Here is a 15891-nt window from a genome sequence, read left to right as displayed (position 1 = left end):
TTTATAAACGATATTGCTGAAGGGTTGTCTGGTAAGATTTGCCTCTTTGCGGATGATACGAAAATCTGCAATAGAGTAGACACTCCGGATGGTGTGAATAACATGAAGAAAGACCTGGCGAAGCTTGAAGAATGGTTTGAAATTTGGTGGCTAAAATGTAATGCTAAGAAGTGCAAGGTCATACATTTGGGCTGTAAAACCCCGAGGAAACGGTATTATTTAGGGGGTGAATAATTTATGTGCACGACAGAAGAGCGGGATTTGGGTATGATTGTATGTGATAATCTTAAGGTGGCCAAACAGGTTGAAAAGGTGACGGGAAAGCTAGAAGGATGCTAGGTTGAGTAGGAAAAATGAGATATTGCTGTCCCTCTATAAGACTTTGGTGAGACCTCATTTAGAATATTCTGTACAATTCTGGAGGCTGCACCTTCAAAAAGATATAAAAAAGATGGAGTCAGTTCAGATGAAGGCTACTAAAATGATTTGTGGTCTTCATTATAAGGCATATGGGGACAGACTTAAAGATCTCAATCGATATACTTTGAAGGAAAGGTGGGAGAGGGGAGATATGATAGAGATATTTAAATAACTATGTAATGTAAATGCATATGAGTTGAGTCTCTTTCATTTGAAAGGAAAAACTGCAATGAGAGGGAATAGTATGAAGTTAAGAGGTGATAGGCTCCAGAGTAATCTAAGGAAATACTTTTTTCCAAAAAGGGTGGTAGATGCATGGACTAGTCTTCCAGAAGGTGGTGGAGACAGAGACTGTGTCTGAATTCAAAAGGACCTGGGATAGGCACGTGGGATCTCTCAGAGAGAGATAGAGATAATGGTTACTGCCATCATGTTTCCCTGTTTCTATTTCTGATCATATTGCAGATATTAGCACCTTCTCATTAAGTTATTGAAGGAGTAGTAAATCGTCTGAACCAGATGGTATACATCCCAGAGTGCTGATAGAATTGAAAAATGAACTTGCAGAGCTATTGTTAGTAATTTGTAATTTTACTTTAAAATCCAGCATAATACTGGAAGACTGGAGGGTGGCCAGTGTGACACCGATTTTTAAAAAGGGCTCCAGAAGTAATCTGGGAAATTATAGATCAGTGAATCTGATGTCATTGCCAAGCAAAATGGTAGAGACTATTATAAAGAACAAGATGACAGAACATATACATAAGCAAGGATTAATGAGAGAAAGCCAGCATGGATTTTGTCAAGGGAACTCTTACCTCACCAATCTACTGCAGTTCTTTGAAGGGGTGAATGAACACATGGATAAAGGTGAGCTGGTTAATATTGTGTATTTGGATTTTCAAAAGGCATTTGAGAAAGTACCTCATAAAAGTATTTTGATGAAATTAGAAAGTCATGGGATAGGAGGTAATGCCCTATTATGGATTAAGAACTGATTGAAAGACAGAAAACAGAGTAAGTTTAAATGGTCAACATTCGCAATGAAGAAGGGTTATTAGTGGGGTTCCCCAGGGGTCAGTGCTGGGACCGCTGTTTTTTTAACATATTTTTTCAATGGTCTAGGGATGGGAATAACTAGTGAGATAACTTCAATTTGCTGATGACACAAAGTTGTTAAATCGAAAGAGGATTGTGAAAAATTGCAAGAGGACCTTGTGAGCCTAGGAGAATGGACCTCAAAATGGCAGATGGCGTTTACTGTGATCAAGTGCAAAGTGATGCATGTAGGAAAGAAGAACCTGGACTACAGCTAGGTGATGCAAGATTCTATTTTAGGAGTCACTGCCCAGGAAAAGGATCTAGGTGTCATTGTTGAGGATATATAGAAACCCTCAGCTCAATGTGTGGTGGCAGCTAAGAAAGCAAATAGAATTTTAGGAATTATCAGGAAAGGAATGGAAAACAGAGATGAAAATGTTATAATGCCCTTGTATTGTGCTATGGTATGGTCGCACCTTGAATACTGTGTGTAATTCAGGTCACCATATCTCAAAAAAAATATAGCAGAATTAGAAAAGGTACAGAGAAGGGTGACGAAAATGATAAAAGAGATGGGACAAATTCCCTATAAGGAAAAGCTAAAGCAGCTTGGAAAAGAGATGGCTCAGGGTTGATTTGATAGAGGTCTATAAAATACCAAGTGGCTTGGAAAAGGTAGATGTGAATTGCTTGTTCACACTTTCTAAAAATATTAGGACTAGGGGTCATGGGATAAAGCTACTAAGTAATAGATTTAAAACAAACCGGAGAAAATATTTCTTCACACAACATGTAATTAAACTCTGGAATTTGTTGCTGGAGAATGTGTGAAATCAGTTAACTTAGCAGGGTTTAAAAAAGGTTTGGATAAATTCCTAAAAGGGAAAGCCATAGGACATTATTGAGATGGCTTGGGGAAATTCACTGCTTATTCTTAGGATAAACTGCATAAAATCTGTTTTATTACTTGGGATTTAGCTGGGTACTTGGGACCTGGGTTGGTTACTGCTAGAAACAGGATACTGGGCTTGATGGACCTTCGGTCTGTCCCAGTATATTCTCCATTATCTCATATGCAGCTTAGATTGTAAGCCCACTTGGACAGAGAAATAATTAATGTTCCTGATTGTAACTCACGCTGAGCTCAGATTTAAAAAAGGGTCAATGATTAAAATCTAAAATCCAAGGCCATGCATAGGATATTTTACTCTTTTTGTTAATAGGAAGGCTAATTTTATATAAGGGCATAAGTTGTTATGGATATGCATAAATGAAGTTACAGAGAACTGCAGCAGTATTTTATAAATGGTGTGGTGAAATCCAGATAGCTTATAAACAGTGTATATTGAGTGCACAACATATACAGTATATATATATATAAATTATATGCACATTTCTTATGCATATATGTATACACATAGGGGCTGATTCTCTAAACAGGTGTCCCGATTGTAGGCAACAGTAGACGTCTTACTGCCATCTCGCAGCCAATTCAAATGCACATTAAAAAAAAAAAAAATCCCAGAGGCAGGCCTCCTACACTGTAGGTGTTTGTCACGGGTGCAGGGAGATGCCTAGGGACACTTAAGCTTGCCCAAGGCTGGGCGTGGTTTCACCAGGATATAGTCTTAGGCGAGCTTAAGCAGACCTAGACGTCTCTCTAGGACCACAACAGATGCATGAAATGTAGGCTAGTAAAATGCTGGCCTACATTTCTAAAGTTAAAATAGATGCGACTGGCTGAATTGATGGATGCAAGGGAATAACTGATCAGCTGAGCCGTCAGGTCTCCCCCGGGGAGCTGATCGAGGGGAAAATGCCCTGCCGTGATCAGAACCTCTGAAATTGGCAGAATGGATACCTGCTCCCTCCTGCCGCTGGCCCGCGATTCCCCTACCCTCCCTCTGCGAAGCACCATTGGCAGGAGGGATACCCACTCCTTAGACACCTGGGCCAACCAGAGTCTTAGGCCTCCTTCCTGGTACATCCTGGGATGGAATGGGCGTAGCTTAAGACTCCGATTGGCCCAGATTTGAAGGGGCCTAAGACATCTGATCCAATCAGGGCCTTAGGCCCCTCCCTGATGCATCCCAGGATGCATCAGGAATGGGAAGGCCTGCCATTAAATCATGTCCACACTCCTTTTGGTACTGGAGAAACAAGTTGCATGAATTGATGGGCTGGGAAGCTAGAATGGCTTATGTGTCTCGCTGGAGAAGTAAAGATTTTGTTAATATTTGGACTCCATACTTGGCTATTTTGACTCCACAGAGTCGCAGTCAAATCTTGAATAGATTTTGTCTATATACACACCTACCTGGACTTGTTCTGCTCTGATCCTTGGGGTTGTAAAAGGGGGGGATTTCGGGATGGGGGGAGATAGGCCAGTGGGGAGCTGTAAGGTGGAAGGGGGGTCTGTTGCTACTGTTTTTTTGGTTCTTGTTTGCTGTTGTTCACCACCCACTTCGCTGGTGGTTTCTTAGCTTGTGTTGGGGCCTTATCTTTACAATGTGGTGTCTGCTATTGTTGCATTTGGTGTATGGATCGGGGAGGTGGGTTGGAGGGAATTCTGTAAATATGTATCTGTATTTTTGTTGCTCTCCTATTCATTCCATCTGTGATTCTGTTTTTGTTTTTCTGTTTATATCGCTTATGTTTTTCTGTTTGTATTGCTTTTGTTTTTCTGTTTGTATTGCTTATGTTCTTAATAAAATAGAAGTTAGCTAAAAATATAATGAAAAATTAAAGGTGGAAAGGGGGTTGGGTAGGATAGTAGAGAAAAAGATAATATTTAAAAATGTTAAACTGAATAGTTGTTTGTTAAGCTGAAAAAGCAATACTGTGTTTAATTATCAATTTTTTTAACTAATGTTATCTACCTTTCTTTGAATAAAAAATATTGAAACAAATATCGGACGTACTACGGAATTTTGGATAATTTGTAACATTTGGAAATTTTTATAGGAACCCGCTAAGTATATTATATTGCAATAATCTAGGATACTTAAGACAAATCCTTTTTGAACTACATAGGAATTCTGTGAGCATTAGAGCATTTTCCTCGCTGGCCCATGGTAGAAACCTCTACCACAGCTTTGTAAATGCCCATGTAAAATTTGACTTGCATTAAAAATCACAATAGCAATAGTATCGTGGTATTTCCCTGTTGTCTATCCCAGTGTTCTTCAACCTTTTTACACCCGTGGACCGGCAGAAATAAAAGAATTATTTTGTGGACCGGCAAACTAATAGGACTAAAATTTAAAAACCCCGTTTACGCTCCATCTCCGTGAGCTCGGTCCCCGCAAACCATCTGATCCCATCTGCACAAGCCGCAATTATAATTTTATATTGAACGTATTTTATTAAAGTATAAAAAGAAACAATATTCTGAACAATTGTGATTTTATAAATACAAATATACAGAGCACGGACCAACAAAACACCTGTCTCCCCTCCCCTTCACATATATCCCCTCTACTATCAAGAAAACTGAACAAGCCAAGTTCATAGATATATCATGCTAACAGAATACTGCAGTCCCCAGTTATGTCTCTAGCAGGATATATATTTCAAATCTGATATATTCTAATCACAAAATAGAAATAAAATTATTTGTTTCTACCTTTTGTTGTCTCTGGTTTCTGCTTACATCTTCTTTTCACTCTCTTCCTTCCAGCATCTGCCCTCTCTGTCTCTTCAATCCAGCATCTGCCCCTTCCATCTACTGTCTGACCCCTCCCCCTTCCATATGGTATTTGTCTTCTTTCTATGCCCCTCTCCCCTTTCCATCCAGCCTATGCCCCTCTTTCCTTTTTACATGATTCACTCCAGCTTCACTGCTCTCTTCATTTTTATCTCTCCTACACCAGATCTAGCATCTTTGTCCCTTTCAATTTCTCTGCTGACCCCCCTTCCCATCTCATTCCTATCTCTCCCCTTCCCCTCCTCTAATCTCCCTGCAAGCTGTTTCCTTCCTTTTTTCTTCTCCCTTCCCTCCTCTCCCTGTCCAGCAGTAACTCTCTTCCTTTTCCTTTCCCTCCTCCCCTCCCAGCAGCATCTCTCCTTCTCCCTCCATCCAGGTCCAGTAGCAGCTGTCCCTTTTCCCCCCTTGCCCAGCAGCTTCCCAGACTCCTTTCCCTCCTCCCCTCCCAGCAGCATCTCTCCTTCTCCCTCTCCAGGTCCAGTAGCAGCTGTCCCTTTTTCCCCCTTACCCAGCAGCTTCCCAGACTCATTTTCCTCCCCCTTCCCAGCAGCATCTCTCCTTCTCCCTCTCCAGGTCCAGTAGCAGCTGTCCCTTTTTCCCCCTTACCCAGCAGCTTCCCAGACTCCTTTCCCTCCTCCCCTCCCAGCTGCATCTCTCCTTCTTCCTCTCCAGGTCCAGTAGCAGCTGTTCCTTTTTCCCCCTTACTTAGCAGCTTTCCAGACTCCTTTCCCTCCCCCATCCCAGCAGCATCTCTCCTTCTCCCTATCCAGGTCCAGTAGCAGCTGTCCCTTTTTCCCCTTGCCCAGCAGCTTTTTCCCACACTCCTTTCCCTCCTCCCCTCCCAGCAGCATCTCTCCTTCTCCCTCTCCAGGTCCAGTAGCAGCTGTCGCTTTTTTTTTTTTTCACCATGCCAGCAGCTTTCTCCCCTCCCAGTAACTCTCCTTACTTGCCAGCACTGCGATTCAGTAAGGCAGCCTCGGGTCCTTTGTTGGGTCGCACCGCCTCTGAGGAAAGCGGAAGTTGCATCATCAGAGGCAGCCCGACTCAGCAAAAGCTCCAAGGCTTCCTTCCTGAATTGCTGCGCTTGTAAGGAGAGCCGCTGGGAGGGAAGAAAGCACAGTCTGAGGCTCCCCATTATCTCTCCGGCCCTGCGCTCCTCGATCTTGCCGGTCCTGCGTGGACCGGCAGGAAATTGAAGAAGTTGATTTCGCCGGTCCTGCGCAGACCGGCGGTTGAAGAACTGTGGTCTATCCCTCCTCCTCAGCTATAACTGAACACAAACCACACAGAAAGATTACTTTCTGCCACTCCTAAAACCATACCCACATACAGGCCCAACCAGGAAATGAGACAGACACTTAAAGAGTAAGCAAAAATGGAAAAAGAGACCGATATTGACTAGAGTAGAAAAAGAAAATGTGGAAGAAGGAGGAACAGGATAAGAGAACCAAGAAGATATAGAATACAGAGATTAAATGGAACTTTAAGCGACTCCAGCTACCAAATCTCAATAGATAAATTAGTTCTATGTAAAGCACCATTAAATAATATACTTCAGCAGCATACTCCTTCTATACATGCCCACAGTTACATGCAAAGCTTTATTCATACACATTATATTTCTTTTTAAAATAGGTTATATGCATGAACTGTGTAGCTTTGATTCTATAAAAGACGCCTACAGTTAGACACCTAGCTTGTTGTACCTAGCTAATCTAAGCACCTAACTTAGGGGGTCTTTTACTAAGGCGCGCTAGCCGATTTAGCATGCGCTAAATGCTAACACACCCATTATATTCTATGGGTGCGTTAGCATTTAGCATGTGCTAAATTTGCTAGCGTGTCTTAATTTTTTAAATTGGCTTAATCAACCCTGATAATTGAAAGCGTCATTAAAATCAATTTTATAGTAGGTACCTTCCACTTTGAGGTAGGCGTCTACAATAAGGAACCTACCAGCACTTAACACAACAACTAGATGTGGTTAGAGATGAATTTGGGGCAGAGTTTGGGTGTGGATCGCAACGCCTATCTTAGGTGCACTCATTTAGGTCAAGAAAACCCTGGTCTAAATGGAGTGCACCTAAGGATTTTAATGCCTAGCAGTGCCTAAGACCACTTAGATGCCGCTAGGCATGATTCTATAAATAGCGCCTAGTGGTTGATTGACAACCACGCTGAACCACGCTTAGTAGTTAGATGCCATTTATAGAATCAGGCCTTGTGTGCATAACTCTTCCCTTAATATTCTTATGCCCACAATGTTTATTTTTATGTCAAATAATATAATTAATGCTCTGGTTTAAAATAATATGTGTGTTTATTTAAAAAACTTATATCCCGCCACATCCACAGTTCTGAGTAGATAGTATTTAAAGTAAATTTATTTGAATTTCAAAATGCAGCATCACATCACATAAATACTGGTTCTCTTTGACATGAGATATTCTGTCAGGTAAACTGAAAGGCTTGCATTCTAATCACAGACACTGAGAAGTGTTGATTACTTTTTTGCATCCAAAGCTTTTTGAACAACAAAGCTGGCATTATCTGATTTATGGCAAATAGTACTGCTTACCTAGATCAGTGTTTAAAGGTTAGAAAAGCTAGTTTTATCTTTATTTTTTTTCATGTCTTGCTCTCTATAAGAGATGACAAGCAAATGGGTAAAAGTGCTTTTAAAAACGATGAATGTGTTATTTCTGATAAATATATTTTGCATTTTAGTATTGATAAAATAAATGAGTTCTTTCTTTGTTCTTTTATGGTTTCAGCCATTCACATCCTTCTAAGCGGCTTTATATACTTTACAATTTTATGAGTTCATGGCTAAATTAATAATTAAACCCTTTAGTGAGTAGGAATACCAAATGGAAGGTTATTTGATTGATACAGTCTTATTTCACAGGACAGGAGTTTGATGTCAAAGCAAAATGTGTCATCAATGCTACTGGACCTTACACAGACTCTGTGCGCAAAATGGATAACCAGGAAGTTGAAAATATCTGTCAGCCAAGCGCAGGGGTGCACATTGTGATGCCTGGTTATTACAGGTAACAATAGTAAAACCAAGTCAATTATTTATAAAATAAAATCTAATTGCAAATAACTACACTCCCCCCTCCCGATTCGCGGTTTTAGGACTCACAATTTCGATTATTTGCGATTTCTTAAAAACGGAATCACCTCCCTCCTGCCTCCCAGACCTTACCTGGTGGTTTGGCGGTCTTTCGGGGCAGTAGCAATCTTCCTACGCTCCTGCCCCGTGCAGATCACTCATCTAAAATGGCTGCTGTGAGTTCCGGTCATAGTCTCAAGAAACTGCGTAACTCAAGGCAGCCATTTTGGATGAGTAATCTGCACGGGGCAGGAGCGTAGGAAGATTGCTCCTGCCCCGAAAGACTGCTAGACCACCAGGTAAGGCCAGGGATGCCGGGAGGGAGGCGGTGGTGGGTCAGTTGGCCCAAAAGTTATTTGCAAATTTTCAATATTCACGGGCCAGCTCGGCCCCTAACCCCTGTGAATATTGAGGGAGGAATGTAAGGACTCCTTTTACTAAATGACAGTAGAAGTTTCTACCGCGGGCACGCAAAGTAAATGCTCTAATGCTCATACAGTTCCTACAAGCGTCAGATCATTTACCTCGCTGGCCTATGGGGAGGGGCGCTCTTATTTGGGGGGAGGTGGGGGGCACTCCTACTTTGGGGGGGTGCTCCTACTTTGGGTAGGGTGTGTGGGTGACATAGCCCCCCACAAGAGGTCAAGTGCTGCCATGAATGATTCATCGTGGCTGATTCAGTGATGAAATGACCATGCTGAATCGGCCACCCTATTCCTTTCTATCTCATGAGCCTGCAACTTTCCTCCCTTGACATTGGATTTTCTCTCTTTTCCTAATATCTCCCTAATCCTAAATCATCCATCATATTCAAAGCAAATAGCACAGCACACACCAGCAGAGCTTCAAGAAGAAAGTTAGGAAAATATTTCTGTCCATCAAGTTTTTTGTTATTTTAAAATTTATTTATTTATTAACTATTAGGGCACTTTCCTCATTGCACATATTGAACTAAGAGAACATAAGAAATGATACACTGGGTCAGATTAATCATCTGTCAAATCCAGCATCCTAGCTCCTACATGGCCAATTTGCAGGAATTTCTGCAGCATCCACCAGCTGCTTAAATTGTTGCTGGTTTGTTGCATATGCACTTTATCTCTTTATTATAACTACTTCTTATCTCTTCAAAATAATAATGCCCATTATTCAGTACAATACATTAATTCTAAGAAAATCCATTTGCAGACTTAGTTTGCCCTATCTTCTCTAAATCTCTGCCTTGAGAACAGAATTGGTGTAAGGCAGTGGTCTCAAACTCAAACCCTTTGCAGGGCCACATTTTGGATTTCTAGGTATTTGGAGGGCCGCAGAAAAAAATAGTTAATGTCTTATTAAAGAAATGACAATTTTGCATGAGATAAAACTCTTTATACTTTATAAATCTCCTCTTCCCCACCCCCCACCGAAGGCCTGCATGTTCACCTCTTCTTTGCAGCATCCTCCAGCTTCACCCTGGCCTCTCAGTCTTAGTTTCAGCTAATTGCCGCAGCCTGAAGAGAGGATCACCGATGCTGTAGCGTTCCTTGCAGGTTGCCATTAGCCTCCGCAGCACGTTCCTTCTGCCGAGGTCCTGCCCCTCCTGTGACGTCAAGAGCAAGATCACGGTAGATGGAACCTGCTGCTGAGGACGATGGCAGCCTGCAAGGTTCGCTACAGCACCGGCAATCCTCTCTGCAGGTTGCGGTAATTATCTGAAGGTAAGATTGGGAGGCCGGGGGGGGGGAAGCAAGCAGCCGGGGGGGGGAAGCCAGAGGACACTGCAAAGAGCGGGCATAACTAGTACAAACAGCACTAGTACAGACTGCGGGCCACAAAATAGTACCTGGCGGGCCGCATGTGGCCCCCTAGGCCACGAGTTTGAGACCACTAGTCTAAGGGAACATAACGTAAAAATAGCCAGATTGGGTCAGACCAATGGTCCATTTAGCTCAGAATCCTGTTTCCAACAGTGCTCAGTCTACATCACAAGTACCGGCAGAAACCCAAATAGTACAACATTCCATGTTACCAATCCCAGGGTAAGCCTTGGTTTTTCACATGTTTGTCTCAATAGTAAAATCTGTGCTTTTCCTCCAGGAACTTGTCCAAACCTTTTTCAAATCCAGCTATGCTAACCGTTGTTATCATATACTCTTGCAATGAGTTCCAGAGCTTAGCTGTTCTTTGAGTGAAAAAATATTTTCTCCTATTTGTTTTAAAAGTATTTCCATGTTATTTCATTGAGTGCCCTAACTGAGTCTAGCCTTACCTGCTTATGTTCTGATTCAGCAGGAACTTGTCTAACTTTATCTTGAATCTCTGGAGGGTGTTTTCCCCTATAACAGCCTCCGGAAGAGCGTTCCAGTTTTCCACCACACTCTGGGTGAAGAAGAACTTCCTTATGTTTGTACGGAATCTATCCCCTTTTAGCTTTAGAGTGCCCTCTCATTCTCTGTACCTTGGAGAGGGTGAACAACCTGTCTTTATCTACTAAGTCTATTCCCTTCATTATCTTGAATGTTTCGATCATGTCCCCTCTCAGCTCCTCTTTTCAAGGGAGAAGAGGCCCAGTTTCTCTAATCTTTCACTGTACGGCAATTCCTCCAGCCCCTTATCCATTTTAGTTGCTGTTCTCTGGACCCTTTCGAGTAGTACTATGTCATTTGAGTAGTACTATGTCATTCGAGTAGTACTATTCTAGGTGGGGGTGTACCATGGCCCAGTACAGCAGCATGATAACCTTCTCTGATCTGTTTGTGATCCCCTTCTTAATCATTCCTAGCATTCTGTTTGCCCTTTTCACCGTTGCCACACATTGCGTGGACGGCTTCATTGACATGTCTACCAGTACTCCCAAGTCTCTTTCCTGTGGGGTCTCTCCGAGTACTGCACCGAACATCCTGTATTCATGTATAAGATTTTTGTTACCAACATGTATCACCTTACACTTATCCACGTTAAACCTCATTTGCCATGATGCAGTCCATTTCTCAAGCGTGTTTATGTCAAGCAGGTCTTCGTAATCCTTCTGTGTCTTCACTACTCTGAATAACTGCAAATTTAATCACCTCGCTCATTGTACCAATTTCCAGGTCACTTATAAATATGTTGAAGAGCACGGGTCCAAGCACTGAACCCTGCAGCACTCCACTCGTGACGCTTTTCCAGACCAAATATTGTCCAATTACCCCCACTCTCTGTTTCCTATCCGCCAACCAGTTTTTAATCCACGTGAGTTTTTCACCCTCGATTCCATGGCTCGCAATTTTCAACAAAAGACATTGAACATTTTAATAGCCACCCTTTATATTGACTCTCTCCAGTTTATATCCTTTACAAAGTGTGGTCTCCAGAACTGGGCACAAGGCTTCAAATGAGGTCTTGCTAGAAACTTTTAAACAATTGAGGAATAACAGAAACATGATGGCAGATGAAGGCCAAATGGCCCATTTAGTCTGCCCATCCACAGTAACCATTATCTCTTTCTTTCTCTGTATGAATGTGCATCCTGTCCTATACAAAGTTCCAAAATATTCTGAGTTGCATCTTTACCATAGAAGTTAGTGGAAACTCATCATTCCAAGTCCCATATGTAAAATGGAGTAGTTGCACATGGAAGTAGCATATCCCTTACATGTGGAAATTGTGAAATTGTCATTTCCATGTGGAAGCAGCTGGACTCATTGCAAATATATTTTTCTTTGTATATATTCATAAAATGTCTGCTCCTGCTGTACATTCCAAGAACAAGAAGGATATGCAGGAGTGTACATGAATGTATTTTATGAAAGACCTTAACATTTAGCAGATCTTTTTGTAAAATGCAACTGGAATTAAGCACATTGCAACCTGGACATGATAGTTCAGATCTCAACATTCTTTGTAAAATGTTGTTTTATTTATTATTGAATCATTTTGTAGAATATGTTATAAGCTGTATTATTTTTATCTGGTGGTATATTTTACTGAGGACAGGCAGAAAGATATATTCTAACAGGTGGGTGACATCAGACAGACCTTGCACAGCCCAGCTCATTTTTTTGGAAGCTTGTAGAAGCATGTGCATGTGCATGTGTGCATCTTGCTGCATTCCACTGACTTATGAGACCCAGGGCTCCTTTTACTAAGGTGTGCTAGCAGTGCATGCAGGAAATTACCGTGCATTATGCTTCTAGAACCAGCCTTTTATTTAAAAAAAAAAATCCAATTTAAATCAAAAAATCTGATTTAAGTAAAAATAATTCTGATTTAAATTTTTTTTAAATCTGATTTTTATTTTTTATTTTTTTAAATCATTGATTTGTATCCACCATGGCATTCAGCAACCTTGAGAGGATTTATAGGAAATGTACCCAATTCAATCAAAAGAGAACTGCTAAGAAATGGCCTAAGAGCACTTCATTTAAATATTAACCAGGACCTAAAGTTCTACATGGGATTATATTCTAACTGGACAGTAACCCTACTATCAAGAAATAATTTAAGCTGTTAGGATCTTAGTATCCATAATGTACATTTTGAAATTTAGCTAAATATTTAGAGGGCAATCTGAAACAGAATTCACCACTACTTTGAATTACTCTTGGCTTTTAGATCCAAGAAAGACTGTGAGAGCCAATCGTATCACTAGACAAATCAGAAAACATATGAGGGTTGAGAATCCTTCTCCAGTTACCCAGTTGCACACCTGTCCTGAGAGGTTACCCTTCTGGTACAGTCAGTATGTCTGCTCAGGCGCAGTCAGTAATTGTTTAACTAAAATAGTCTGCCCCACACCATATTCTCTTTCTATAAGCACATCTCTTTCAATACATTCTCTATGCCTGTTCCCCTGCTAGTCTTGATCTTCATCTAGATTCTTCTATTTCCCACCCCCAGCAGCTAGCTTTTGCTTTCCTGTCTCCACTTATAATGCCTTCAAGCTAGTTTACCCCCCCCCTCAGGTTTTAAATCTTCCAATATTTTCTCCATATATTTGTATGTACCGTATTTTCGCGGATATAACGCGCGCGTTATACGTGATTTTACGTACCGCGCATACCCCTCGCGCGTTATATGCCTGAGCGCGGTATACAAAAGTTTTTAAACATAGTTCCCACCCCGCCCGACGCCCGATTCACCCCCCCAGCAGGACCGCTCGCACCCCCACCCCGAACGACCGCTCGCACGCGCTCCCACCCGCACCCGCATCCACGATCGGAGCAAGAGGGAGCCCAAGCCCTCTTGCCCGGCCGACTCCCCGACGTCCGATACATCCCCCCCCCCCCGGCAGGACCACTCGCACCCTCACCCCGAAGGACCGCCGACTCCCCAACAATATCGGGCCAGGAGGGAGCCCAAACCCTCCTGGCCACGGCGACCCCCTAACCCCACCCCGCACTCCATTACGGGCAGGAGGGATCCCAGGCCCTCCTGCCCTCGACGCAACCCCCCTCCCCCCAACGACCGCCCCCCCCCAAGAACCTCCGCCCGTCCCTCAGCCGACCCGCGACCCCCCTGGCCGACCCCCACGACACCCCCACCCGCCTTCCCCGTACTTTGTGTAGTTGGGCCAGAAGGGAGCCCAAACCCTCCTGGCCACGGCGACCCCCTAACCCCACCCCGCACTACATTACGGGCAGGAGGGATCCCAGGCCCTCCTGCCCTCGACGCAAACCCCCCTCCCTCCAACGACCGTCCCCCCCCAAGAACCTCCGACCGACCCGCGACCCCCCTGGCCGACCCCCCCACCCCCCTTCCCCGTACCTTTGGAAGTTGGCCGGACAGACGGGAGCCAAACCCGCCTGTCCGGCAGGCAGCCAACGAAGGAATGAGGCCGGATTGGCCCATCCGTCCTAAAGCTCCGCCTACTGGTGGGGCCTAAGGCGCGTGGGCCAATCAGAATAGGCCCTGGAGCCTTAGGTCCCACCTGGGGGCGCGGCCTGAGGCACATGGGCCAAACCCGACCATGTGTCTCAGGCCGCGCCCCCAGGTGGGACCTAAGGCTCCAGGGCCTATTCTGATTGGCCCACGCGCCTTAGGCCCCACCAGTAGGCGGAGCTTTAGGACGGATGGGCCAATCCGGCCTCATTCCTTCGTTGGCTGCCTGCCGGACAGGCGGGTTTGGCTCCCGTCTGTCCGGCCAACTTCCAAAGGTACGGGGAAGGGGGGTGGGGGGGTCGGCCAGGGGGGTCGCGGGTCGGTCGGAGGTTCTTGGGGGGGGGCGGTCGTTGGAGGGGGGGGGGGTTTGCGTCGAGGGCAGGAGGGCCTGGGATCCCTCCTGCCCGTAATGTAGTGCGGGGGGGGGTTAGGGGGTCGCCGTGGCCAGGAGGGTTTGGGCTCCCTTCTGGCCCAACTACACAAAGTACGGGGAAGGCGGGTGGGGGTGTCGTGGGGGTCGGCCAGGGGGGTCGCGGGTCGGCTGGGGGACGGGCGGAGGTTCTTGGGGGGGGGCGGTCGTTGGGGGGAGGGGGTTTGCGTCGAGGGCAGGAGGGCCTGGGATCCCTCCTGCCCGTAATGTAGTGCGGGGTGGGGTTAGGGGGTCGCCGTGGCCAGGAGGATTTGGGCTCCCTCCTGGCCCAATATAGTCGGGGAGTCGGCGGTCCTTCGGGGTGGGGGTGCGAGTGGTCCTGCCGAGGGGGGAGAAGAATCGGACGTCGAGGGGGGGCATCAGGCTTTCAGGATGGGGACAGGACTTCAAGGGGGGACAGGCAGACCTTCAAGGGGGGACAGGCAGACCTTCAAGGGGGGACAGGACTTCAAGGGGGACAGGCACGGAGAGGCGGGGCAGTGCACCGAAAGTCAGGGCGGGTGAACGGTGAGTCGGGGCAACCAGAGGAGAGTCGGGGCAGTGCACCGAAAGTCAGGGTGAGTCGGGGCAACCAGATGAGAGTCGGGGAGGGCGAAAGGAGAGTCGGGGTGGCCAGAGGAGAGTCGGGCAGCATGCGCGTTATATGCCTGAGCGCGGTATAGAAAAGTTTTTGTACATATCATCGTGATTTCTGCGCGCTATACCCCTGTGCGCGTTTTACAATGGTGCGCGTTATATCCGCGAAAATACGGTAATGCCATCTATGGAAAAGCTATTCTGTTTTCTTCTGGCACCATATGATTCTCAGCAAGTTTGAGCTACCCAGTCTCGATGCCGAAGTTCCCAAACTGCTTTCTATGTTATGATATCAGTAAAGAGTAAAAGTTCATGGATTTGATATACCATCTTTTTGTTATGAAGGAGTTTAAACAACACTTGGAGATCTGCATGGTGTGGGTTGAAAACAGAGCAACTAATATGAATGTAGTGCCAGTAGCAAGACTCTAGAGCAGTGGTTCCCAAACCCTGTCCTGGGGGACCCCCAGCCAGTCGGGTTTTCAAGATATCCCTAATGCATATGCATGAGAGAGATTTGCATGCCTGTCACTTCCATTATGTGCAAATCTCTCTCATGCATATTCATTAGGGGTATCTTGAAAACCCGACTGACGGGGGGTCCCCCAGGACAGGGTTTGGGAACCACTGCTCTAGAGAGTGGGAAAGAGCCAGGGGACCACACTTAGGGTCAGTGCAGGCTACCAGTGGTTCTCAGGCCTTGCAAAGAAGAACGTTGATATTCAGAAAGGCACTTTTGTTGTTTTCTTAGTACCTCCA

At 44.7% G+C, this 15891-nt stretch overlaps 1 protein-coding gene across 3 annotated transcripts in view; it reads left to right on the top strand.

The window, feature by feature from the left end:
* GPD2 (glycerol-3-phosphate dehydrogenase 2) overlaps window positions 1-15891 on the top strand; it is a 248117-nt gene that overhangs the window by 163802 nt on the left and 68424 nt on the right. For all 3 annotated transcript variants that reach the window (XM_033943995.1, XM_033943994.1, XM_033943993.1), the window contains exon 8: window positions 8076-8220. In XM_033943995.1, coding sequence (XP_033799886.1) covers window positions 8076-8220 — 145 coding nt within the window. The remainder of the gene's footprint in view (window positions 1-8075; window positions 8221-15891) is intronic.

Source organism: Geotrypetes seraphini, chromosome 5, assembly GCF_902459505.1.
Source record: "Geotrypetes seraphini chromosome 5, aGeoSer1.1, whole genome shotgun sequence".
Lineage (NCBI taxonomy): Eukaryota > Metazoa > Chordata > Amphibia > Gymnophiona > Dermophiidae > Geotrypetes > Geotrypetes seraphini.
Note: the sequence above shows the minus strand (reverse complement) of the source record. Positions and strands in the feature narration are given on the sequence as shown.